We start from the raw sequence: 26,184 nt of genomic DNA on the forward strand, positions 1-26,184 counted from the left end.
AGTGACCTGAGGCCTCACTCACTCCTAGGTTTCTGCCCTGTTACTTTTAACTGGGGACCAGGGTAGGGAGGGTTCTGGCACCACCTCCATTTTCCCGGTGCAGTAGCTGAGGCTTCAGGGAATCTAGATACACGTTTGTCCTTATAAGGCCTGAGCCCCTGGTCAGCCTTCCCTGCTGATGGTCTTCCCACCATGAACGCCTCTCTGTGATGCATTTTGCTTATGAGCAATTCTAGGAGAGAGTGTGTATGGAATTGGAGCCCCTCCTGAAAAGGTGATGGCAAGAGAGCCAGACGTTGGGAGATGCTGGAGGACCAGGACACAAGTGGGCAGGAAGGAGCCTGAGAGGTTGCGTGGGCACTGCTGCCAAGCTGGTTTGAAGAGAGATTGGGTGCTTTTCACAGAACAAGCAGTAGCGGGTTGTAAAGACGTCTGACCTCGATGGAGTAAGAACCAGGCAGCCAGTGTAGGTTCCGCATTCAGAGGACGTGTGTGTGTGTGTGTGTGTGTGTGTGTGTGTGTGTGTGTGTGTATGTGCACACATGTATGCTCAAGGCGAACCTTCTGATAATAGGTTCTTCTGCACGCTCTGATAGGATCTGTGTGCCAGTACCCCGGCAACGTTTGGGCAGCTGTGAATTCCATCATCACACTGTGGGCATCTACCCCCAGCTCTACAGAAGGGCTCAAGGCTCAGTCCCCCAGCCCTAGGCCCAGCAGTTGTGCTGTGTCTACCAGTCTCTACGCTGGTCCCACCACCCTGGTCCCTTCTCAGGCCATCTCTGCCCTGGCCCTGTTCCCACCCCATTATAGATCCCCTGAGTCCTGCAGATAGAAATCGGACCCTTTCATCCCATCAGAGCTTCCCTAACAGCTCACGTTCCTTGCTTGTGCCTCTGGCCTCCCATTTCTAGAATGGGCAGAGTGCTGACTACCTGGGGCCTTTGTGAGATGGTCTTGGCACCTGGTTTAAACTGGGTAAATATTACTTTTTGCTAAGGTGGCCCAAGGCTGGGCATTAGCTGAGGGAAGCTCCTCTTCCCACAGAGAAACCAGGTGGACACCCCGGGAGGTCAGCTGTTCGGGTTCTTCCCAGTGTGACCTCACGTAGGACCTCATCTCTCTTCCATGGAGCCCACTCAGTCCTTGTCTCACTTCACACCGGGGCAGATGGTGTCCACCCCAAAGACAGATGAGGAAACAGAGGCTTACAGAGGGCTGGCAGCCTGCCATGGTGACATAGTAAGCGGGCGGTGCGGCCTGGACTGAATCCATCCCTCAGGCCTCCCACTTCCAGGAAGCAGGTCAAACAGGCTACTCTCCCGCCTCTGGAAAAACGAGTACTTCCCAGGTGGCCTGGATGGGGTGTGGCTGGGGTGTGTCTGGACAGTTTGATTCTTAGCTGCCAACCTTCCTCCCCCAGACCTGGGCAGCCTGGCTCCCTCCTCCTGCAGTGCCTGGGGTTGGGAGGGGGGGAGTTGACCCACCTGGTGTCCCCTAGGAAGGCAAGGGGGCATGCCGAGCTGGTCCACAGCAGCCAGAGGACCTGTGTGGATAGAAGGGGTGTGGAGCAGTGAGCAGCTGGGAGGCAGGTCCCCCACTGTCTGGAATTCAGTGGGCAGCATGTGGGGCAGGAACATACCCAGGCCTGTGGCCTCCTCCTGTGTTGTGCTTCACTCAGCAACATTTCAGAGGGGGTCAGGCCTCTGCTGAGCCCTGGGGATGCAGAGATATGGAGACTTAGCCCTCAGCAGATTTGATCCACTGGGGATTACTGAAAACGCAAAGACAAATCCAAACCAGGATGGTGAGAATTGCAAGTCCCCCAGGGAAGGGACCCCAAGTCTCCTCCTGGGCACATTTATCCTTCTGCATGCGGTGCCTGGCTCACGGTGGCAGGTTCACAAGCAGGACTTGCTGAGTGAGTGGGTGGGGATGGGAGACTGATGTGAGCTCTGGTAGAGGCGGGGCATATGCTTCTGGGAGCCATCAATGCCCAGGGATCGTGGGAGGCACGTTTTCCTCTGGGGCTGCCTCCGAGGGTCATCCTTGCACTGGGCTGGAGCCATGGAGCCTCTTCCTGTCTCAGGTGCTGGGATTCTAAAGTCTTAGCCCCTCCCAGGCTGAGGAGCATAACCAAACAGTTTGGCTTGGGTTGAGTTATTTGCCCCCTGCCAACGATGTCACCGGTCAGTTCTTCGCCCATATAGCCCTGTCTGTGCCCCTGGGGCTTGGTCTGGGTATGTGGAGACCTAGGGGTGTGCACCTCCCCTCCCTCCGCCCCTTCCCCCCATCCCATCTCATCCTCATCTGCATTCTCTCCGCCGGTGCCCGTCGGCCGCGTGCTCCATCGCCATCTCCCACACCAGTGTCCAAGAGACGCAAGGCCCACCTGCGGCGCCTGGATCGCCGGTGGACGCTGGGCGGGATGGTCAACAGGCAGCACAGCCGAGGTGACCGTGGAGCTAGCTTCTGCTCACCCCCAGCTGCTGCCTCTCTCTCTCACTAACGCTCCTCCTCCTTTCTGGGCTCTGCTCCTCTCTGCCCCGTGGCCTCCTCACCTAGATTCACCAGCCGGACTGTCCTCTCACCTACTCTAGCTGGCGGGGAGGGGCCTGGGAGGGTGCAGGGGCTGCTTGGGAATCGGGGTGACACTGGGGATGGCTCTGGCTTTGGCCAGCATCCTGGGGGCAGGGTCATGGGACTTATACAGGATCGTGGGGGAGCTGGACTCTGAGAAGGGGCATGTTGGTCCTGAAACCGCAGAATAAGAGAACTGAGTGGGTCTGAGTCTCTGCCTGGTCCCTGCCTTCACCCCGAGCTGTTCCCTGCTTCCTTCCTCTAAGGAGGGGTTTCCTCGGCCGAAGCCGACCTGGCAGTGGTTTAGGGACAGACGAGGAAGGAGGCGGAGCCGTTCCCGCAGTGGTTTAGGGACAGACGAGGAAGGAGGCGGAGCCGTTCCCACCTCCTACAGTTCCAGGGAAACTGGAAGGGACCAAAGTCTAAACCCTGTGGGTCCAAGCGCACAGCCCCCGCCAGCTCTAAGGGTGGGGCAGGTCCAGTCAGGGGCTCTAGCACCCCAGGCCTGGCCAATGGGACTTAGCCTTATCAAGATGATTCCAGAGAGGCCCCTGGCCTGCCACAAAGGCTGACTGAGAGCCCAGACGTTTCCCAATCTAGGGCCTTTCCGAAAACCAGGAGTTTGGGAGGTAGGGAAATTAGGGGTGGGCCTCTGAACAAACCTCTAAACATCTCCAGAGCCCTGAGGCCAGTGGGTGGCCCATGTCTCCTGCCTCGAGGGGAGGGGAGGGCGTGTTCCAAACAATGATGGCGCAGCTAGGAGGGTGTGTCACGAGCACTGGCTTTTCCAGAAAAGCAGGGATGCCCCAGGTCTCACACTCCACCCCTAACGCTTGTTTCTGAGTGACTGTGAGACTCGGTTTTGGTGTCTGCCCCAAGCAGCAACAAGCCTGAACTCAACTGGGGCTGGCTCCGCATCAGGCCAGAGCACTGACCGCGAGGAGCCCAGCTTGTCCTGAGGGCGGAGCACGGGTTGGACCCTGGGTGCTGGCGCAGGGCAGGGGGCCAAGTCACTGAAGCAGAAAGAACAGGCTGGATGTGAAACAAAGGCACCCTAGAGGGAGGAAGGTGGGGGGCCAGGCTGCGACACAGCCCTGAGCCTCAGCAGCAAAGGACAGTGGGACACTGGCCTGGCAGAAGTGCAGGGAGGAAGGTTTTTACCTTCCCCCATCCCCTTCTGTGTCCGCTCCAAACACCAACACACACTGAACCCCAAGCACACCTCTGTCTCCACAACCACATGGACTCATGGACACTGCAGTCGGTGAAGCACGACCACCAGCACACCACCCTGAGGGCCTCAGCACACTGCCCGTCCAGCCCCTACACACCTGCATACCTGCAGTGCCCTGCACACGGCTGCTCACAGATGCACATTCAGGCAGCCTCGTGTAGACCCTTCCACAGCTGCACTATTTTTACAGTCACAAATGCATTATCCACACTACCACGTCATGGGCACTCCTCTGCAGCTACCTCACAAGTACACATATGGTGCATATGCACTCACATATCATAACTTATATCACAAGTATGTCCGCAGCGTAGTCACCATTATAAACATACGATGATGTAAGTGGACACAAATACCCAATTGAATGCATTCATTCTGTGACCACCCGTACATATGCAAATATGCAAGCAAAACAGGCCCATGACTTGTCTCTCTTAAATGAAAGACCTAAACAACATCATTTCCCGGTCTTTGCCCTAAGTTAAATTAGGGCTAAGTTAAGTCAGGCAGCCAAGGAAAACGCAGAAAGTTGGCTGGAGAAGCTTCGCTGCTAACAGCCGAACTGCTGAGTGGGGAGCAGGCAGTGGGCTGTACCTAACTAGACAAGAGAAAAGCAGTGCTTCCCCGGGGCCTCCTCTCCCTGAGTCCCGCAGCCAACCAGGCCTTTGGAATCAAAAGGCCTCTTGCAGCGGGGTTGAGTAAGTTGTGGGGGCTGGGAGGGGAGCCAGGGAGACTGCTGACGGAGGGGAAAGTGTTTGGAAGGAGGAGGCGTCTGTGGTTTGGAAACTGCAAGGCTCTCCAGCCCCTGCCTCCAAAACCAGAACAGGCCTGTCCACCTCCCACCCACCCACCCCGTGGGCGGCCTGGCCAGCCCTCCCTGGGGTGAGATGGCAACCAACCTTTGATGGCATATCAGAGTGACCGCAGCCTCGGCACTTCCAAGAAGCCCAGAGGTGCCCCCCAGAACTCCCGGACCCCTTCTCTCAACTTGATTCCTAAGGGACTTCTTTTCTAGAGATCCCAACCAATGCAAGTGACTCAGTCGCACCCCAATCTGCATCCCCCCCCAGGCCCAGGTCATTTCTATCAGTCTGGGCATCCTCCTCTCTGGCCTCCTGAGGTGGGATTTGTGGCCCCTGTTTAGTGGAGGGACCGGCGCTGCTCTGCCTCAGGGAAATCTGGGAGAAAAGAACTGAGATCGTGGGCCATGTGTCCACTCGGAGGTGTAGCCCACACTTTCATCATCCAAGCCAGATGTGACAGAAAACAGAGCCCCCGTACAGACCAGTTGGCAGAGTTGCCCTGCCTGGGATCAGGGCTCCGCATTCTCACCTCCTGGAACCTCTAGTGACGGGGCAGGACAAGCCCCCGAGGCAGCCAGGTCTCTTCCAGGAGCATAAACTCCCATGTGTTCCCAGAGCATAAACTCTCTGTGTTCACGTTAGCCGCAGGGCCACCATGAAGAGGGTTTTGTGCAGGAGCAGCTCAGCTTCCCTGGGTAACACCGATATCCCTGGACTGCCCACCCCAGGAGCGGCAGGAGAAAGCAGGACTCTGACCTGGCCCTCAGAGCTCTGTCCTCAGCACACAGGCTGGGGGGGCTGGTGCTGAAGCCTGGCCCCCCACGATACAGTGTCGGCCTGACCTCTGCCGTGCAGCAGGGCAGGGCTCCTCTCATCTGCCCAAGAGAAGAGCTGTAATTTTTCTCTGCAAAAGCAGCTTTGCCTAGGGAAACTGTAATGATGGCTTCCTGCGTGAACCACAGCCTTTTAAAAATAGCCCGACTGAGCAAAGGCAAAATGTGGAGGCCAGGCCTCGGCTCACCCCCAACCTCAGGACCCTGGATCCCACCGCCTGAGCCAGGATTTACGGTGTCCCACTGGAAAATGGAGCAAGACCAGGAATGGGTGGGAGTGCAGGGGCCTGGACTGTACAACATGGAACTTCTCAAAGCCCAAATCAGAATCTGGCCGGACCAGGTTCTCAGGCAGTCTTGGCGGCTCTCCCCAGCACGGCTGGATTGGAATCTGAAAGCTTCCAGGAGTGAGTCGATGCTGAGAAACGCTTGCAGTTGAATAGAGCACGCAGGCCTATGGAGGCTCCTTGAGGGGGGCGGGCATCGCCTACCTCTGGCCCCTTGTCAGCCTTTCAGATTCGCCCAGTGGCCTGCCAGCTCTGTCCTTGCAGCTGGGCAGGACAGCTGCCTCCACCCCAAAGGGAGCTGCTGTCTCCACCAGCACAGGGCTGCAGACAGGACCCCAGTAATCTAGGGCAGAATGAACAGATGACCCCCCCTGAGCCAGGGGTTAGGGTGGCAGCTGCCCCCTCCCCCACTGCTGCCAGAGCTTGAGCAGGCCGCCCGTCACGGTCCAGCTGAGGGGCTGAGGGGCAGCCGTCTCAGAGCCAGCCTCTCTGTGCCAGTATCCTGCCCCAGCTCGGCCCACCAGTTTCCTCCTCGGTGTACTCCATAGTCCCTTTGGAGCACCTCCTGTGTGCCAGGCACTCTCAGCCCCCAGGGAGAATCCAGGTTTGAGAGGACAGCACAGGTTCAGGGTGAGCCTCCCAAAGGGTATTCTGCGGGTCGGTGTCCTTGTCTGTCTCTGCCACTCTCTCTCTCTCTGGTGAGGGCGAGGGTGGGGCTGCGTGTTCCCTCCCCAGCCCTTCCTCTAGGGAGGCTCTCCCCCTGGAGGCAGGGTGTCTGTGCCCCGTCAGCGGTGGGTCTCCCTGTCCCCAGCACCTCCCTGGAAGCCTGAGCGAGGACTTCGGAGGCATAGGGTCCCTGCCAGGAGAGAGGCCCAAGGGAATCCAGGAAGATGTGAATTGCCCAGCCTCCCCACACCTACCCGTCATGCTCCACCTCAGCTTCCACCTCAGCCCCTCTCCCAGTTCCTGGGGAGCCCCAAGCAGGGGGTGCAGTGCTACGGGGAGCCCAGGACAGGCAGCTCCAAGTGGGGTTCCGCCAAGTGCTGAGGTCATCTTAGCCAGCTCGGGGCTCCTGCCTGACCGTGCTGCTCTCAGTGTGGCCACTGCTCGTGTGGCCACGGGACCCTTAACCAGACGCATAAGCATGCCCATGGGGTCCCCTTGGGGAAATGATGGGATCGGGTGATCAGCTGAGTCATAAGGGGGACTGAGGCGCCTCTGGAGCTGTGGGAAGGCTGGACAGAGGACGAGTTTACGGCTGGAAAAGGGCTGGGAGAGCAGGCCTGGGGCATGGATGGCATGTTCAGGAAGGAGAAGGCTTGCTGAGGGGCCTCTGGACATTGAGGGGACATCCAGGTTTGTTCTCAGACTCCCTAACTCAGGCCCCATGAGGGCCAGATTCCTCGTGGCCCTGGCTTTAGTCCAGGGATTTTGGGGGGCCCTGAGGACTCCAGGCCCCTGCACCCTGGCTGAAATTATGGGACTGGGAGGCTGGGAGAGCCAGCTCTGTGTGGCCTGGGTCTTGCAGGGCCGCCTGAGGGTGCAGCTGTGAGGCTGGGTCCCTTCTCCTCCCTTTCCTGGAAAAGCCAGAGGCTGACCCAGCACACTCCAGGCACCAACTAAGTGAGGCCAGGCCAGGGAAGAAAGGGAGATGGGGAAAAGGACCTGTACCCTGTCCGCAAATAATCGTGCTTTGTTGCTTCACCCACAACCCGCAGAGGAGAAGTACGTCACCGTGCAGCCTTACGCCAGCCAAAGCAAGGACGAGATTGGCTTTGAGAAGGGAGTCACCGTGGAGGTGATCCGGAAGAATTTGGAGGGCTGGTGGTACATCAGGTAGGAACCGCAGCAGAGGAGTGAGGTGCCCCCAGGCCGGTCCTGGGCAGCAGCTGGCAGGCAGACCCTGACCGAAGCTGGGCGCCCATGGCCCGGCCTGTCTGCTTCAGCTCCACACAGCTGAACCGCTCTGACAGAGAGGCTCGTCTTGCAGATTCCCTCCCGGGACACATAAATGGGACACGTAAAGCAGAGTCGAGCCATGGCCAGCAGGGCGCAGGGGCCCCGGCTCGGCTTGCAGGCTGTGGTGCAATACCTTCCTGGGCATCTGCCAAGAGGCTCCAGCACATCTGAACTTGGTTTTCTGTGTCCGGCCTTGGCTGCCCGGCGTGCTCTGCAGCCTGGGCCACCTGGAATGCCGGCGTCCACAGGCCTTGCTGAAGTCTCAGCGGGCGGCCCCTGCTGCCCACGGCTCAGCACCAGGGTCCCCAGACACAAGCTCTGGCCCCAGCTGCTCCACTCGGCAGGGCTGGCTCCATAGTTGAGAGAGCTGGGGCGGAAATGAGGCCTGAGCCCAGGCCTGCTTCAGAGGCCTCTTGCTCTGCCCTTCCCTCTCCTTGGGCCTCATCCTGCTTCCCAGCTGAGAAGCCCATCTGGGGGTGTGAGAAGGGGAGTGGGGAGCTTCCTGACGCTCGGGGAAGAAGGCTCAACCCTGTAGGCTTCACTCACGTCTTCCTACCAGGTCCTGCCCTCCAGGCCCCTCTGCCCAGGCCAGCTAAGGGGATTACTCCCAGGAAATGTTTTTGGGTTCTTTAGAAGCAGTTCAGCTGTGATGACTTTACCCAGTTTCTCTTCTCTGCCTGTAACCCTGATGTCCAGTAGTCCCTGTTGTGGGCTATGAGGACCACCTCACCACACCTGGGAACCCCATACCCTCTGTGGGCAGGGTGCTGTGAGAGCCTTCTCCCACCGAGGGCGTAGGTAGCCCAGGTGGTGGGGGTACTCACAGGACAGTTGCTTGTAACATGGCGCACCATGCAGTGTTAAGAGGGGTCTGTGCTGACGGGTGAGGTGAAGATCGCTGGCTACCTGAACCTTAGTGTGACCTGCCAGGACATAGCCGCCTCTGCCCCTCCACCCTGTGCATACCAGTCCTGGGGCTGAGGTGCCCATTTCTGTCCCGTTAGGTGGTTCAGGACTGTGTGCCTGGACAATGGAAACTAGTGCCAAGCCCACAATCCAGCTGCCACAAGCCTGCATGGGAAGGCCAGGGAACATTCTAGCAGGCTGCGAACCTAAATCATCCACCCAGAGGTTATCTACAAGGCTGCTGGGGTTTTTTCTTAGTTTTCTAAAATGACCAATGAAATCACTGAGTTGGTTCATCTAGTCAACTGTTGTCCCTATGGCATGGCCATTCAGCCAGTGGGAGCTTCAACTGAGAAAACCCTGCTGAAAGTTTCCACCTTAAGAAGGTTGCCAACACCCCCTTAAATATGCCATTTCCCAGCATCCCAGGCTCTGTGTTGATCCTTACTTCCTGTCTTTCTTCTCCACGCCCCCCACCACACACACACACACACACACACACTCTCTCTCTCTCTCTCTCTCTCTCTCTCTCTCCCCCTCTCTCTCCCTCTCTTCCCCCTCTCTCCCCATCCTCCTTTTCCAGTTCGCTTCCCTCTGGAGTCATTCCGTGCTCCAGAGCTGGAAAGCAGATGTGAGCAAAGTTGGACCCAAGCACACACAGCCGCTCCTGATTCCCTCGCATCTCCCGTCTGGAATCTAATTTTATCCATGTAGCACCAAATGAGCACATTGGGGTTTGGAACAGGAGCCCTCTGAACAGTGAGCAGCCCTGCCCATCACCCCAGGAGACCCAGCCCCTCCTCTCCACACAGGGTGCTCGCAGTGGCCAGAGGTTCATCATCTTCCTAGATGAAGGGCGCCCAGTTCTGGGCAGGATGCTGCCAGCTGCTCACGGTGTTACCCTCTGCTACTCACTTTGCTTTCCTGAGCCTTGGTTGTTGGTATACGTAAAACTAGGCACCTTTGCTAGTTGCTTCCATCTACCCCTGAGACTGTGCTTCTGTCTGCCAGCTCTCTGACTTCCATCCATTTATTCACTGATATGTGCCTTCCAAGCCCCAAAACGGAGCCAGACAGACAAGCCTGGGTCAGTCTGCCCGCACATTCATGTGAGTGAATGTAAGAAGCCACCTCCTACCTGAGCTTTCCAGCAAAGCTCAAACATGTTAGAATCTTGAACTTCCGCATTCCCTTTTCTCCTACCTAATTAGCCCCCAAGAACCAGGCCTGATCAGGGAGGCAGGCGGTGGGGGGTGGGGGGTGCTGTTGTCAGACATCTGGCATGGAGGAGCCATTCCAGACAGCCAGATGTCCCAGGGAGCAGGCAGGGACATTGCACCCCAGACTCTGGGGCATTGGCCAGCAATTGCTGGACCAGGAAGTAAGCTCCCAGTGGGTTTGGGTAGAAGCTCAACACCATGAGGGAAAAAGGGAAAAGCTTATTTTCAGAAGTCAGCAAATCCCCTAAAATTAAGTCGGCCCTGTCATTTCCTTTTGCTCTTGTTTATGGGTTTGGGGTTTTGTTTTCGTTTTGTTTTGTTTCATTTTGTTTTTGCTTTGCCATACGAAGGCTTTAATTTTATCCAGTCATGTGCTTTATTTAGGCTTTTCATTTATAGTTTCTGCTTTTGGAGTTCCACTTAGAAGGATTTTCTCAACCCCCAAGATTAAGGAGATACTCACAACTTGCATTTTTAATATTGCTACACAGTTGTAAGGCCAGAGTCTCACTGGATTTTCCTGATGGATCATCAGTCGTCCCCAGATCACTCACTGAGTAACCCGTCCTCCCCCGAGTCCTCTGAGTTGTCCCCATGAGCACTGGTCTGTTCGTGGACTTGCTCTGTGAACTTGATCTGTCTGCTCCTCCTACAGTGGATGCGTTCCCTACTTGGGCACTTTTTATACACATCTTCCCAGTTGGTCTCACTATGTCTGTCCTTCTGAATAAATGTTTGCAGCTACTCTATCCCAGCCTCTTGCAGAAGAGAAAAAAAAAAAAAATTGAGCTCCAGGAGAGGATCGTGTTCCTAAGTACCATAGACCAGAACTCAGGTTTCACGACTGTCCCCTGTGCTGCCACTTCACCTCTCTGATCATACTTTCCTCTCCAACTGGGCATTTAACTCTGTGTGTGTGTGTTCAGTCACAAAGTTGTGTCCAACTATTTGAAAACCCATGGACTGCCTTCAATTCTTCCCAGCATCAGGGTCTTTTCCAGTGAGTCAGCTCTTTGCATCAGATGGCCAAAGTATTGGAGCTTCGCTTTCTCATTTCTTATTTTTTTTAATATTTATTTTTATTTATGTATTTATTTGACTGCACCAGGTCTCAGTTGCAGCATGCAAACACTTAGTTGTGGCATTGGGATATTGTTCCCTGACCAGGGATTGAACCAGGGCCTCCTGCACTGGGAGTGTGGAGTCTTACCCACTGGACCACCAGGGAAGTCCCCACCTTCTCCTTTCTTATCTCTAGAATTGCCCTCTGCTGCCGTGAGGCAGCAGGTCATGGTAAAATCTACCTTTTAGGCAACCCACAATCTGAAGAATCTTCTCATGTCAAGGTCCCATGTTTGCCTGACTTTGCAGACCATGAGGGCCCACACCAAGAGGGATCAGGCAAAGACCTAGGAGACAGAGAGGAAGAAAGGGTGTTCTAGGCATCGTTCCACTGGCCCTCGTTCAGTTCTCTCCAGAGTAGTGGCTTTGCCAAGTGTCTTGCAGGTGCAGTAGAGAAAGCTCAGCCAGGCAAGGCCAGATAGAGCCTGGGGTCTGGCCAGGGCTCCCCCTTGATGCCAGGTCCCTCTCCTCCCTGCAGATACCTGGGCAAAGAGGGCTGGGCGCCAGCATCCTACCTGAAGAAAGCCAAGGACGAGCTGCCAGCACGGAAGAAGAATCTGGCAGGCCCAGTGGAGATCATTGGGAACATCATGGAGATCAGCAACTTGCTGAACAAGAAGGCGTCCGGGGACAAGGAGACCCCCCCGGCCGAAGGCGAGGGCCCGGAGCCCCCCATCACCAAGAAGGAGATCAGCCTGCCCATCCTCTGCAACGCCTCCAATGGCAGCGCGCTGGGCATCCCCGAGAGGACCGTCTCCAAGCTGGCCCAGGGCTCCCCAGCCGTGGCCAGGATTGCCCCTCAGAGGGCCCAGATCAGTAAGAGCCTCTCGGACCCCCAGGTCCTCACCATGCCGCTCTTTAGAGAAGGGGCATGAGGTATAGGGCAAGCCCAAGGTGGGTGTGCATGACCCCCAGATTATTCTCCCCTGACCCCAGGCTCGCTGTGCCAGCTTGTCTTGTGCTGATCACATGTGGACAAGTCAGTTCCTTCCAACTGTGAAATGGGGCCCTCAACACAAGCCTGCTCTGTGAATGAGAGCTGACAGAGCATCGTGCTGAGCCTTACCCCTTCTTCCTGTTGCCTTCCTCCAGCTACCGGAAATCTGAGACACTTAGAGGGAGTACCTCCCTCCACAAGCTCTTTCAAGCAGTGTTCTTCCAGAATCTCCTCCTTTCGTACAGGAGAAACCCAGCTTCTGGCCCCTCCAAATCTCTGGCATCTCTGGGGCTGGGATGCCTGTGGTTGAGGGTTAAACTGTTCTGTATTATGAGGCCAGCTTCTGTTTGTGTCCAGCCATTCTTAAAATCTGGAGGAAAGCTGTTTTTCAGTTTAGTTCTGAACTTGTTTAAATTAGTTCTATGCCTGAAACCTTCTGAGCAGTCACTTGGGAAGGGTTTTGGGGGCATTTCCTCTTGTCTCGCACTGTGCTAGCTTCTAAAGATTTGGTGGATAGACATGGTCTCTTCTCCTAACTTTGAAAATCTGATCATGCTATCTACCCTTTCCCCTGAAAAAAAATGCCCCTGTGTCCATACATTTTGAAATGTGTGCATCGTTTTAGAGGGTTCACAGATCCCCTTGAAACACAGCTAAGGAAGCTTAAAGATCTGACTTCCCACAGAAGAAGCCCAACTGTGCTGTCTATGGTGACCGAGGGCACAATTTCCCCATAAACGTGGGACAGAAGCAGGGACTTCCAGGATCAGGAGGTCGTGCCCAGAGAAGGCAGGGAAGGCACTGTTGCCTGGCTGGGATTTCTGAAGCCCTGTTTCCTCTTCTAGGCTCCCCGAACCTGAGGACAAGGCCTCCTCCTCGCAGAGAGTCCAGCCTGGTATGTGTGTTCAGTTTGTCTTTCTTGTTCCCTTTCTGGGTGCACTCTCGTAGCCTCCAGTAGTTGACTATCTCCATGCAGAGCCTATTGGTCCAGAGCTTTCCCAGGGCCATGCTGGGGCTTCCAGCTCTGTGGGGTTGGGGGCAGGGAGGAAAGCCAGGGGATCCCAGCCTTCCTTGGGCCTAGCTGGACAGTTTTTAATAGAAAAGGCACTGCACTCTGCAAAGTTAAATAAATCCACCCTGGCCACGGCATTGGCAGACATAAACATTTAGACTGGCTGGCGAGAGTGTCCAGCCAGGGCATTGCCAGAGGCTGGAAATAGGGCTGCTCTCCATGCGAGCCTGGAAGCCATTCAGCTTTGCCTTCCTTGCTTGGAAGTGCCCGACGGATGCGATGGAGGCCAGAGCCTGGGAGGGCAGAGGATAGATCAGTGAGTAGCCTCAGTGGGAGGGTAGCAAATGGCAGGGACTGGATAGGCTGAAGCTCAAAGAGGCTCAGCACTGCTGTGTGGGTGGGGTTTTCTGGCACCCAGACTGTCAGGGAGGCCGGCAGGCTCTCAGGGTGCTGGGGCTTGGGGTGAGAGGTGGCAGGCAGAGAGCCCTAGAACCGAAAAATGTCATCCGGGGCCGCGGGATGCAGTGGAAAGAGTGGGGCTTTGCCAGGCATGGATTCACGCTCCACTTCTGACATTTAGGAGTAGTGAGCCCCTGGGCAGGTTGCTCACCTGCCATGGGCCTCAGTTTCCTTATTTATAAGAGAGGGGGACCATGCCACTCATCCCTTAGGGCTGTTATGAGGATGGGATGAGGTGGTGTGTGTAGAAGGCTGGTCATCAGCTTTTCATGTCCTCTGTCAGCTCTGTGTGCTGGGGGACAAGGCTTCCACAGTCATGTCAGGGCTTAGCAGCAAGATTTACTGTGATCAGTGACCTAAGCCCTGGGGAGGGGGATAGCAGCAGTCGCTGGAATGGTGGCCCTTCTGTAAACAGGACCTTGAAGGTATGGGCCCTGGAGATGGGACCGTGCTGGCCCTGGCCACCAGCCCCAGTGGACCTTCTGTCTTGTTTCCCCCTGCCCCTGGCTCCCCTTCTCCCATCTCTCTCAGCCCCACTGACTATTTTCAGGCAGACTTGATTTTGGCAAGAATGGGGTGATTCCTTCCACACCTACCAAGAGCAGAGCCCATAGAGGCAGATCTGCTCTTTCCAGCGAGGTCTGGCTGACTCCCACCAGGCTGGGGGTCACGCTGGGCTGGGACCAGGGCCACATATGCATATGCTCACAACAGCAGGGCCAGGCACCAGGGCAGGGAAAGTTGACCGGATCATATCCAATCCCTCAAAACCATCCTCCCCCACCCTTCACTCACTCTGACCTGAGACAGTTCCGCAGTGACTGGTAGGAATAGAACATGCTGAGCCTTGAAGGACAAGGCAGGTTAAGAGGAATAGGATGGTGTTTCAGGATGGTGTTCAACTTTGGCTTGTATTTATAGAGTGTTTCCTGTGCCCCTGGCTAGACCAGAAGTTTTCATTCTCTCCTGATGCTGTTATTAGTTCCAGTTTACAGATGAGAAAGCTGAGGCTCAGAGAGGTCAAGGGCCTTTCTCAGGGTCACACAGCTGATGAACTGCTGACCTGGGTTTGGAGCCCACATGTATCCATCTGCAAGGCAGGGTCATTTGAGGTTGTCCTCAAAAGCTGCTTCCCCAACACTAGCCTCCCAAATACATGTACCTTTTTTATTTTAACCTCTTTGTATGATCCCAGGACATACTGGAAGTGATAGGGAGACACCAGGTCCTCGTTCGTCAGAGATGAGACCAGCCAAAGCTGGAATGTCCTCTCCGCAAGGTCAAGAGGGTTGTCCTGCTCATTCATTCTTGGTTGCCTGGTGCCTTGGAACAGAGGCTGACACCCAGCAGACACAAAACAAACATTTGTAAAACGAATGATTGAGGCTCACAGGTCATGGGCTGGGGCCACATTCTAAATTTCTCTGCATGTCAGGCTTAGGTATCAACATGCCAGCATCTAGGAAGCATTTAGGCTGCCCAGCATGATCACCCCACCCCAGAGCAAGTGATCCTGAGCTTTATTCCATGCTTGCCTGACCATTGACACCATCATGATGACCGACCCAAGGGCTGTCTCACCAACCCCACAGTCCCTGACACCCACCCCACACCTCTGTAGCGAGGTGTCACCCCAGTGGACCTTCACCTGAGACTCAAGGATGTGACTTTCATCTCCCGGGGGGCAGTGTGTAGGGCTTTGTTACAACGGTTTCTTTGTTTTTTAACGTTCACTTTGGGACCTGAAAACTGGATTCCGAAGATATGAGTGGAGATTTACTAGAGGGTCATTTTCATAGCTCCAACAAGTTGCAACTGAATCCTGGGTATTCTTAGAGAGCCTGGGCAGGAGAATGGTCTCTTAAGGAGACACCCTGAGACTCAGGTAATTGATAATCCTCAGGTCACCTGCTGTCCAGCTGCTGTAAGTGCCACACTCACCTCTGTTACCGTTCTGATCAGGTGGGTCTTGCTCACTGAGCCCTTCTCTGCCTCAGGGATTCCAGCTGCCGAAGCCGCCAGAGCCCCCTTCTGTTGAGGTGGAGTACTACACGATTGCTGAATTTCAGTCATGCATTTCAGATGGGATCAGCTTTCGAGGTGGACAGAAGGCAGAGGTGAGCCTTGGGCTATGAGGCTAAGTGTTATAACTCATGCTGGTCAGAGACCTCCCGTGTTTCCCATTTATGTCTGGGGGTAGGGGCAGGGGGGAAACATTCCTGAGGGGTGGGCAGGAAAGGTGCAGAAACAGGACCCGCAAGGCTGAGAATTCGCCTAAAGCCTGTGTCACAGCCAGGACTAGAACCCACAGCTCATGTCTCCACCCAGCTCCCCTCACACCAGCATTTCCCAAAGCTCATCACAGGAGCCTGTGACGGAGACGCCTTGAAACAAAGGGCTTCTGGAGTCGAATGACTTTGGAGGAGAGTGACTTAAACAAAACCCAGCCAGCTTTGTTGCGTTAATTGCAGAACTTCTCAGAACCTAGATATAGGGGTGTCACTGTGTGTGTCTCTAAGAGGGGACTGGAATAGACCAGATCACCTACCTCCCTCGCCCAGGAGCACCTGGGGGCCAGGGTTCCACAAGACCTACATTAGGAAATGCTGTTGCTGGGAGAGCGTGGAGCAGGCAGCCAGAGTAAGGTACTGAGGACCCCAGTTCTGACCATGTCCACACCACAGGCACCTCTGAGCTTTGATTTAGGCACTTCTCCCCCAGGCTTTAATGAGCTCTCTCTGCAGATGGGTCATAGGCCCTGTCCTGCTCCCTCCCAGTCCATCCTCTTAGCATTTATTCCCCCAGGTTTTAATGAGCTCTCTCTGCAGATGGGTCATAGGCCCTTTCCTGCTTCCTCCCAGCCCATCTCCTAGCATTTATGAGACCCCGCTCTGTGGCCGGCGCTACACGTGGCATTCCAGGGGCCAGAGAAGATCCCTGACTCAGTCATTTCTCTTGGATGGCTCTGTGTAGTAATGGAGTTAAATCCAATACTTCCTGTAAAACCATCAAAAGAGTAACTGGGCAGTCTCTACCTATTGAGGAAGTGATATCCCCAACGTGGATGTTTTAAATCACATGCCTAGAACTTAGAACTAAATTTCTAAGAGAAATCATCCTCTCAGTGGTGCCTGTGCTTCCAGAAGAGCCTACAAAGTTCATAGTGTAAGAGAACTGACATTCTTAGGATCTACACAGGCAGGCATCTTGAGTGTGGAGCGGGCAGAGCGAGGGATGAAATGTAGGACCCAAGGCAGGGCAGGGTTTGCCGAGAGCTGGCCACAGAAGGACCATCTCCTCCTTCCTCCCTTCCCCCTCTGCCCCTAGAGCCAGTGCTCTCGAGACTCCCTCCTTCTCCCTGGGACCCTTCTTCCAGGAGTGTTCCACAGTTCAAAATTACAGTTGTCCCTCGGGATCCATGGGGGGTTGGTTCCACGACCCAGATCCTGGGATGCTCGATGCCCTCATGGAAAATGAATGCAGCTGGCCCCTGTATCCTGGAATGCAGAGCTTGCACACGTGGAAAGCCCTTGGTACAGCCGGCAAGCACACTCCTGGCCTTTCTCCAGTCTCAAGTAGCAGTTTAGAAAGAAGCTTCTTGGGAATGACTGAGAGCCCCAGCCTTCCCATGGGGAACCAACTCAAAGAGAGCTCCTCAGTGGTGGGATTTCAGTGGCGTGAAATGGCGTGAAGTGGGGAAGCCAGGGAGATCTGGTCTCAGGCTTTACCTGAGTTCCGTTCACCTGCCCCCTCCTGTTCTCTTCTGCCCTGAGAGACCCTTTCCAGGGACCCCAAGGGAGGGCCAGCAATGCACGGGGGATTGGAGGATGGGAGTGGTGGAGTGGCAGTCTTCTGTACAGATGGGTCCCTGGCGAGTGGGGTTTTGTAGGGACTGAGAACAGGGCATTTTCTAAGCATAGTGGCTCAGCAGGAAGGGAAGTGAGGGTCTGTGCAGGAGGCCAGCTCCACCAGGGTGTTGACAGAGACTTGGAAGAACAGGGGCGGGGGCTTTGGAGAGAGGGAGTCCCCCACCCTGGAGATGACAGAGACCTGGGTTTGAATGCCAGCCCATCACTTCCTGCGCTGGGTCCTGCGCCACTTAGTCAGTGGTGTTAGCTTGTCCAGGAAGTGGAGCTGCTGTCTTCTAGAGCCTAGTGTCAGGGCCCAGCCCACACACGGTTGGGCACCGGCAAGTCCCCCAGCTCAGCGGCCTATCTGCCCCTTCCCCCAGGTCATCGACAAGAACTCAGGTGGCTGGTGGTATGTGCAGATTGGTGAGAAGGAGGGCTGGGCCCCTGCGTCCTACATCGATAAGCGCAAGAAGCCCAACCTGAGCCGCCGCACGAGCACTCTGACACGGCCCAAGGTGCCCCCGCCGGCACCACCCAGCAAGCCCAAGGAGGCCGACGAGGGTCCAGCCGGCCCCGGCGAGAGCCAGGACTCCCCTCTGAGGCTCAAGTACGAGGAGCCTGAGTACGACATCCCTGCCTTTGGCTTCGACTCAGAGCCGGAGCTGACCGAAGAGCCCACAGAGGACGGTGGCTCGGGGGACAGGCGGCCCACACAGCCCCACAGGCCCTCGCCGGCCTCCTCGCTGCAGCGCGCCCGCTTCAAGGTGGGCGGATCCACAGAGGACGTGGCCCTGGAGGAGGAGACTATCTACGAGAACGAGGGCTTCCGGCCGTGTGTAGAGGACGGCCTGCCGGCCAGACGCTCCTCCCGAGACAGCGACTCCCCAGGGGGCTCCCCGCTGTCCCTTGCCAGGAAAAATTCCCCCAAATCGGACTCCCCCAAATCATCCTCACTTCTGAAGCTCAAGGCGGAGAAGAACGCCCAGGCAGAACTGGGGAAGAACCACTCCTCAGCCTCCTTTTCCTCGTCCATCACCATCAACACCACCTGCTCCTCCTCCTCCTCCTCTTCCTCCTCATCCTTGTCCAAGAACAGCGGGGACCTGAAGCCCCGTTCCGCCTCGGACGCGGGCATCCGTGGCACTCCCAAGGTCGGGGCGAAGAAGGATGCCGACCCGAAGGTTGGGCTGACCTCCTGTGCCCGGGCCAAGCCGTCGGTTCGGCCCAAGCCGTTCCTGAACCGCGCAGAGTCCCAGAGTCAAGAGAAGATGGACATCAGCACTTTACGGCGCCAGCTGAGGCCCACTGGCCAGCTCCGGGGCGGCCTCAAGGGCTCCAAGAGCGAGGATTCTGAGCTACCCCCTCAGACGGCCTTCGAGGGTCCCAGCGAGGGGTCCAGGAGAGGCTCCGCCGACCTCATCACCCTCCCTGCTGCCTCGCCCCCCTGTCCCACCAAGAAGGGTCGGGAAGGGCAGGCCACCTCCTACACCACATGCAGTGCCTACCAGAAGGTCCAGGACTCGGAGATCAGCTTCCCCGCGGGCGTGGAGGTACAGGTGCTTGAAAAGCTGGAGAGCGGCTGGTGGTACGTGAGGTTTGGGGAGCTGGAGGGCTGGGCCCCCGCCCACTATCTGGTGCTCGGCGAGAACGAGCCATCCGACCCGCCTGGCAAAGAGACAGACACAGTGGCCCCCAAGAGCAAGCAAAACGAGGGCAAGTCAGACAGCCTGGAAAAGATCGAGAAGCGCGTCCAAGCGCTCAACACCGTCAACCAGAGCAAGAGGGCCACGCCGCCCATCCCCTCCAAGCCGCCCGGGGGCTTCGTCAAGACCTCAGGCGCCGGGGCGGTGAAGATGAGGAACGGTGTGCGGCAGGTGGCCGTCAGGCCCCAGTCGGTGTTCGTGTCCCCGCCACCCAAGGACAGCAACCTGTCCTGCGCCCTGAGGAGGAACGAGTCGCTCACGGCCACCGACAACCTCCGAGGCGTCCGCCGGAACTCCTCTTTCAGCGCCGCCCGCTCGGCAGCCGCAGAGGCCAAGGGCCGCCTGGCTGAACGTGCTGCCAGCCAGGGCTCGGAGCCCCCCCTGCTGCCCACTCAGCGCAATGGCATCCCCGTGTCCCCCGTGCGCCCCAAGCCCATTGAGAAGTCCCAGTTCATCCACAACAACCTCAAAGATGTGTACGTCTCGATCGCAGACTATGAGGGGGACGACGAGACGGCGGGCTTCCAGGAGGGCGTGTCCATGGAGGTCCTGGAGAGGAACCCCAACGGCTGGTGGTACTGTCAGATCCTGGATGGGGTGAAGCCCTTCAAAGGCTGGGTACCCTCCAACTACCTGGAGAAAAAGAACTAAGGGGGGGAGTGGGTCCTTCCAGCCTTAGTGTGGGTGAGCGGGAATAAGACAAAAGGGAAAGGGGAAATGGGAGGGGGTGGGGAGGACAACATGAAACCTGCAGAATGTGTGACCTCGAAGACCCCAGCTAGAAGGTGGGGTCTGGCGGGGGCCCACATTGAGCAGGGAAAGGGAATGGGCAGGGGTGCCCTGGGCCTGGGATCAGGGGCGAGAAAGCTGAGCCTCAAGTGTGCACCTTGGGGACTTTGCTGATGGACTCGGCGCCATTTGGGACAGGCCGTGTGGGAAACCCAATTTGTGCCTTGGCTGCCAATCTGGAAAAGATGTGGTTGTAGGGGCCTCACGTGCCCTGCCCCTGCCTAGCCTGGTTTCAGTAGCTGTTAGCCTCCAGAGTGGCCCTTGTATCGTCCTAACCTGTATTTGTGAATTATCCTGGTTCCCAGGGTCCACCACCCGCCACGGGTGGGTGTAGTAGGAGACACCACTGGCCCTGGGGTTTGGAGACATCTCTTGTGAGCTCAGGCTGTCCCTGGGCTGGGCCTCCATCCATGTCTGCGGAAGAAAAGGCAGTTGCCCAGGTGCCAGCAAGGATCCCCTTTCTTAGCCGTCACTGCCGCTGGCCTTGGGAAGAGTGCCCACCTGCCCAGGGCATGCCGTGGAGGACCACCAGCTCCAGAGCTCACAGAGAGGGCGGGCAGGTGGAGCCGTCGGTCTCATCAGTCTGCACAGACTTTCTTTTGGGTATTTCTGGGTGGGCAATTCCTTTGCATGTTTTGGGAGAGGTGTATTGCTTTGGGGCTTCTATGTCAGGCCTTGGGTTTTTGGCCTTATTTTGGGGTTGTTTGGGGGCCCAAGGGCAGTTAGCCTCATGGGACAGGATGGGGAGAAGGTGGCATTTCTGTCGTACTCTTGTGGGGAGGTTGGTTGGTTTGTGTTTTGCATTCTTCCTCTCCACAAGCTGAAGTCGCTTCATTTGGTTTCCACTGTGTGGACGGCACCAGCGCTGGCCAGAGGGATTTCAGGCGGGAGAAGCCTCAGCCCCGGACGTGGCGAAGCAAAGATGCTGCTCTCTCGGCAGGGCAGGACCCTCCCCAGGGAGGAGGGTGGCGTTCAGGAGAGGAACAGCGTACATTCTCCGGCCCAGGCAGGGCCCAAAGCCTCACGTGTAGGCAGTGGAGAAGCAGCGGTCACCCCACCCTGGGCTGAGGGGACCCCACTGGGCAGACACCACCAGCCATCCATGGCCTGCGAGCAGTGCCCGAGAAGACGAAGATCCCTGGAGCCAGCCCGGGCTTCCCCAGGGGCAGCGCCCCTGTGAAGCGAGAAGAGAGAACGTGAAGTCCCTCTCAACTCTGGGTGGTATCTTTCAGTCGACATTTCAGAGGCCACACTGGCTTCCCTGAGGACTCACTCTTTGCTGGGAGTAGATTTCCACACGTGCCTTTGATTGTGGACAAATCAGGCTTCACAGCCACTGATTTAGCTGCCAGATCCTGGATCGAGGAGGAAAGGCCCTCCCTCCGCCCCTGTTCCCCACCCAGGCAGTGTATGTTGCTGGAAAAAACAGCACGGGACCCGTGACTCGTGCCCTCAGCCCCCAGCCACCCCTCCTCCCCCTTCCTCACCGTACACTGATGCCTGGCAGCTCTAGCAAACTGCTCCCGTTCTTTGTTGAAAGGGCCGTGGTGAGATTTTGCTTCCTTTTGTTTGTTTAAAATTAAAATTAGTTATTTTCTTCTGCTGGACAGTATTAAATAGAGCAGGATGTTGAGTTATCTGCTAGATTGCAGTACTAATGGTAGTGTTGTAGTGTCTTTATATTAATATTATTTGGACTTATTTGAACAATAATGATAAAGAAGTGGTTCATTATTTTTTAATTAATGCACTTTAATAAGGTGGAATGGAAAGAAACCCAGAGAGCAAAGTGCATTACTTAAAGATGCAGTATATACTTTTCTCATTTTTAAACAGCACATATTTATTAAAAGAAAAAAAGTAATTTATGATTATTTAAAATAAAATTTAAAAGTAGAGTGACTGTCGGGTTAAAGGACCTTCCACGTAGCTATCTTCCAGGGGGAGGGCTCAAGCGGCTTCACTCCTCAATGTCTGCACTGAGCCAGTTCAATGCCAGCCAGGCCAGGAAGGAGCGCAGGACCCATCTGCCAAGCACAGAGCATCTCAGTTGGACTGGAGCACAGTGCTCCCTAGAGCCTGCCTTTCCCTGCCCTCCCTCTTCCACTGTACTGCCCTGTGGGCTCTCCTAGCCCTGCCAAGGACCCCGTCTCCTTAATCTCCAGTGCTCTTAAGTAATAGAGTCATTATAAGTGACCTTCAGGATCACTTCATGCCATACCTTCCTGTTAACTGCAGCCCAAAGACAGGAATTAGCTTTCCCAAATCACATAGTTGACGGCAGACCTTCCCACCCCCGTTAGAGTGTATAGTGCAGTCATCATGTTTACATTGTGACATCCAGCCCTAAGGATGGCTGGGGCTGCTCAGGCATCCAGGAAAAGTGGAGAGTGCTGCCACCTAGTGACAGCATATAGATTTGGGCAGTGAACAGGGATTGCCATGCCCCATCTTCACCCCTTGCCCCTCGCCATCACCCCGACTCTCAGCACAGCACAAACCCTGCAAACCCAAAGAGAATATTAATACTTGAAGCAAGAAGGGTGCATGCCAGTCCCTCTCAGTCATGGCCAGGGGATGCCAGGGCTTGCGCCCCTGGACTCCTAGCCCTGCCCAGGGCAAGAGGGCTTTTGCCTAGAGCTACTGAGCTGCTTTGTGATGTTGGAGGGTACTGCTGGCAGCAGGTAGAGGAGGGAAGGGGCCTGGGGCTCTGACCCATCTGGAGGAAAACCAGATCGGACTAAAAAAGGAAAAAAAAAGAAATCTCAGCAGTGTCCAAACCTAGTTTTCCATTAGTTGCGATTGAAAATGTGAAATAACGTTGTATTGCTGTATACTGCAACTTTAATCATAATGAGCCCTTCTGAGGTCATTATTGAGGTTTATATAATGCCTGAAGATGCATCCTTTGGTGCTTTTTTCTTTCAGTTTAAAGACTTTATTACAAGGGAAAGCGATGTCTTCGTCTCCTCCCACTTTGTAGCAGGGGCCTGGCTGGGGTCTCTGGCAGCCATCATGCTATTCCCACTAGGCCAAGGGACCCCAAGGCAGCAAGAGGGAGTTGGGAGGGACAACCTGAACTGCAGGTGTGCCAGCTGTGGCCGGGCCCCCTCGCCAGCCCTCGGCCCCCTCCACCCCAAGCCTGGCCCCATGGGCCCCTTTCTTCCTCCACTGTTCCCCATCTTGACGAAGGCATTATATAGAATCGTTTTAATCACTTTCAGATGTTAGAGCAGCATATTTTACAGGCATTTGTATCCATTGCTTTCCTCAGCAAGGCATGTTACTACTTTTATCATCTAAGGAAAAAAAAAAAAAAAGACAAGGGAATTTCGGTCAAGCATTATTTCCATATTAGTAGTATTTGCAGAATAGGTGTAGAACTATTTAAGTTTAGACCTTGGTTTGGTAGTTTTTTGTTTTGTTTTTAAGGAAAAAAAGAAAACGTAACCCCTACGTTTCCTGTTTTTTGTATTTAACTAATATATAATTTCTATAAGGTTACTCACTTCCCTTCCCCCTCCAAATACTTTGCATTCTCAATCGAAAATGAAAACAATCTGAGAGACAGGAAAAGTGCAATATTATCAAGAGGGATGCCAGGGCTTGTAGGACAGTGGCGGGGAGGGCCAGCAGCCCCATGTGCTGCTGGGGGAGGTGGGGCTCTTGGAAGGAGTCAGCGGTGGAGCCAACAGGTGACCTTTTATCCCTCCTCCCCCTTCCCTGGCAAGATGGCAGGGGTCTCTGCCAGAGGGCAGCCCCTTCTGCTGGGTGTTGTCCACCCAGAAGAACGGGATTCAGGGAAGTGGCATGGGGCGCTCGGCCTCCCAGGGCCCCAGCCCTCGGCGCACAGCAAGGACCTCCAGGAACTTCTCCTTGTTTTCATTTCCGTTCTTTTTCAGCCAGCTGCTCAGAAAGACCTGTCCTAAAAATCACCCTCAGCAGCCCTCTCTCACCCCAATCTCTTGATGTTTGGGCCATGATCCTTTTGATGTATGTTTGAGTCTTTCTAAAACTATGTAACCTCAAGTTCAGTTTTATGAGCAGGAACCCTCAGTGTAACCAAATCCTTCAGGGGGGTATGTGGGTGCCTTGAGCCTAGCATCCTCCGGTGACACCAGTTCCCACAAGCCTGCAGCTGGGCCTGGCGCTGAGCCGGGGCCACCCATTCATCTCAATGACTTCAGCCCGAGCGAGGCGTGATCCTGCCTCTGCTCAACACCCCAACAGTTCCCAGAAGATCTCGAAAAAAACGTGTTGGAGAAGCCTGCGGAGGTCCCTGCGGACATAACTTCCCCCGACAGGTACCAAGCTCCCACCTCCTACCCAGGTGCGGGTAGAGAGGGCAGGATGGGAAGTCTCTGGGTCCAAGCCCTGGGAGCTCCGCCCCTCAGGGTGACAGGTGCAACCTCGCTGGCTCATCCCTTCCCCCTCCAGTACTGTACACTTGCTGCTCCAACCCATTTGATGAATTTCTGTACAAATATGGATCTGGTGCCCAGAGTGGGACTGTGCCCCTGTGGGTGGGTGTGTCTCCTTGGAGTGGATACGTCTATAGGTCCAATTTTCGAGACGATGCAGTGCTCTCTGGAAAGAGAACCATCCACATTGCTAAAGAATTAAGATTCCCTCACTTTTTTGAGGGCTGTGTGTTGTTGAGTAAGTGCATTGTGCATGTGGTGTGAGTGTGTGCGCGCGCGTGAGTGCATGTGTGTGAGTGTTGGTCATTTCCCACTTGAACTAAATAACATGGGGTTAGAGGAAAGAGATACTGGGCAAGCTGTCTCCACTGAACAAGTCCTTGGCATTGGGCAGGCCCCAAGGGACTCACAGCTTCTGGCAGCAAGTGTATGTGTTACTCACACACATAATTCTGGCTGGAGAGTGCAATGTGTCTTTTTTTTTTTTGTAATTATTTTATTAAGTATTTAGTTGGAAACTTCACACTGGCATTAACAGATCTAGCAGAAGCAGCCTAGGCCATTGTCCCGGGCTCCAAAATGAAGATGTGGAAAGGAGGCGCCGCTGGGTGTGGAAGTGCTGAGGGGTTCAGACAGGGCCACCACCTGCAAACGCGTGTCTAGCAGGCTGCCTCCCAGCCTCTGCCGTGTATGTCACCACTGTGGGAACCCCCGTGTCCTGAGAGCTGCTTGCCCTCGGTTCTTGTGTGGCTGAGGGTGGGTCAGGCTGGTCGGGGTGAGAATTCTCTCACCTGCCTGTGTAGGCACATCACCCCCGATCTAGACCGCCGGCCCCAACTGAACACTTCACGGGGTCATGTGGAGGGCTCCCCCTTGACATTACTGAGCTTCTTGCCTCGATTATGATCTCTGGCTGGGGGTGGCCTCCGGTTCTCAAGTTCTGTGATCACAGCCAGGGACAGAACAGGGCCATGACCTACAGCTTCATTTCAGGAGGACAGCCCCTCTGATGGTGGAGTCCCTCCCCGTTTTGTCCTGTACACCTGGGTCCTCAGGCCGCAAGTTGGGCACACTGGTGCTTATAGACTGGGTGGAGGGCTCTGCCTTCCTGGGCCTTGATCCCAACGTGCATGTAAAGTTGGTTTTACCACGCTATCCCCCGTTCCCCAATCCTATCTTTCTAATCTTGAGTTTGCACTTGACAATCAGCTTCCTCTCCCATCCCAGAACTTAGTGGCCTTAGAGAATAGGTCCCTGCGATGAAGGTCCCTCCTTTGCTCCCATTTCCATCCTGGCTAATGGGCTGGACCTCAGGAGGCAAGAAAGAGGAAGAAAGAATTATCGTTTTAAAGCAAAAGTATGGGTCGAGCACGTTGAAAGTAAGTGAGAGGCATGTCGGCGAGATGAATGTGTGAGAGACTGGGGTGGCTGGGGTTTTCCATCCCTTCCCCGGGAAGGTGACTCCCAGAAGAGGATGTCTGCTAGGCAGAAAGGGAAAAGAGTGAGGAGGTTGAGTCAGGATCTAGAGTCTGGAGTTTTGTCTTTAGTAGAAAGAAGAAAGGAGTGAATTCTGAGTGTTTCAGAGGGAAGCGAGCCAGTAGGGAGGAAACAATGATTCAACACCCAAGGGCCCAGACAGAATAGGCTGGGAAAGTCTCAAGATTTGGCTGTAGAAGAAGCTGACCAGAGGAAACTGCTAGTTGCTGGACCACAAGCTGGGTCGCCAGCATGTTCTTAACGGTCACTGATTTACTTAGTAGAAAGCCAAAGTTGCCAGCAACAAACCAATCTTTGGAGAACATTCCTCCATCTCTTAGCTTCCAGGCTGATTTTGCCCACCGTTCTTTGTCCAATCTAGAACTGGCCTCTCAAATTACTTGAACCAGAGACCAGTAACCAGAATGGTTCATGCAGTAGGGACCCACCATCCCCAGACTGAAACCTCGGGGTCCAGACACCATCCAGCATATCTGGGGGGAAGGCAACCTCATTTGCTCTTCTGTTGACGCCAGTTATTCTTGAGTATCTCTAACGATGTCTATGGTGTTTCAGTTTGCTGAGCCTGCCT

At 55.3% G+C, this 26,184-nt stretch overlaps 1 protein-coding gene across 6 annotated transcripts in view; it reads left to right on the forward strand.

Moving 5' to 3' along the window:
• The window catches only part of SH3PXD2A (SH3 and PX domains 2A), a 246,986-nt gene extending 222,352 nt beyond the window's left edge, over window positions 1-24,634 (forward strand). For 4 of the 6 annotated variants that reach the window (XM_070363555.1, XM_070363556.1, XM_070363559.1 and 1 more), the window contains 6 exons: window positions 2,370-2,453; window positions 7,456-7,573; window positions 11,423-11,760; window positions 12,727-12,776; window positions 15,350-15,469; window positions 17,584-23,020. In XM_070363555.1, coding sequence (XP_070219656.1) covers window positions 2,370-2,453; window positions 7,456-7,573; window positions 11,423-11,760; window positions 12,727-12,776; window positions 15,350-15,469; window positions 17,584-19,557 — 2,684 coding nt within the window. In that variant the 3' untranslated portion in view covers window positions 19,558-23,020. Of the gene's footprint in view, window positions 1-2,369; window positions 2,454-7,455; window positions 7,574-11,422; window positions 11,761-12,726; window positions 12,777-15,349; window positions 15,470-17,583 lie in introns of all 6 variants that reach the window. The other 2 variants (XM_005888033.3, XM_070363558.1) reach the window with 2 other exon arrangements.
• The last annotated feature ends 1,550 nt before the right edge of the window (window positions 24,635-26,184 follow it).

This window comes from Bos mutus, chromosome 26 (assembly GCF_027580195.1).
Source record: "Bos mutus isolate GX-2022 chromosome 26, NWIPB_WYAK_1.1, whole genome shotgun sequence".
Classification (NCBI taxonomy): Eukaryota; Metazoa; Chordata; class Mammalia; order Artiodactyla; family Bovidae; genus Bos; species Bos mutus.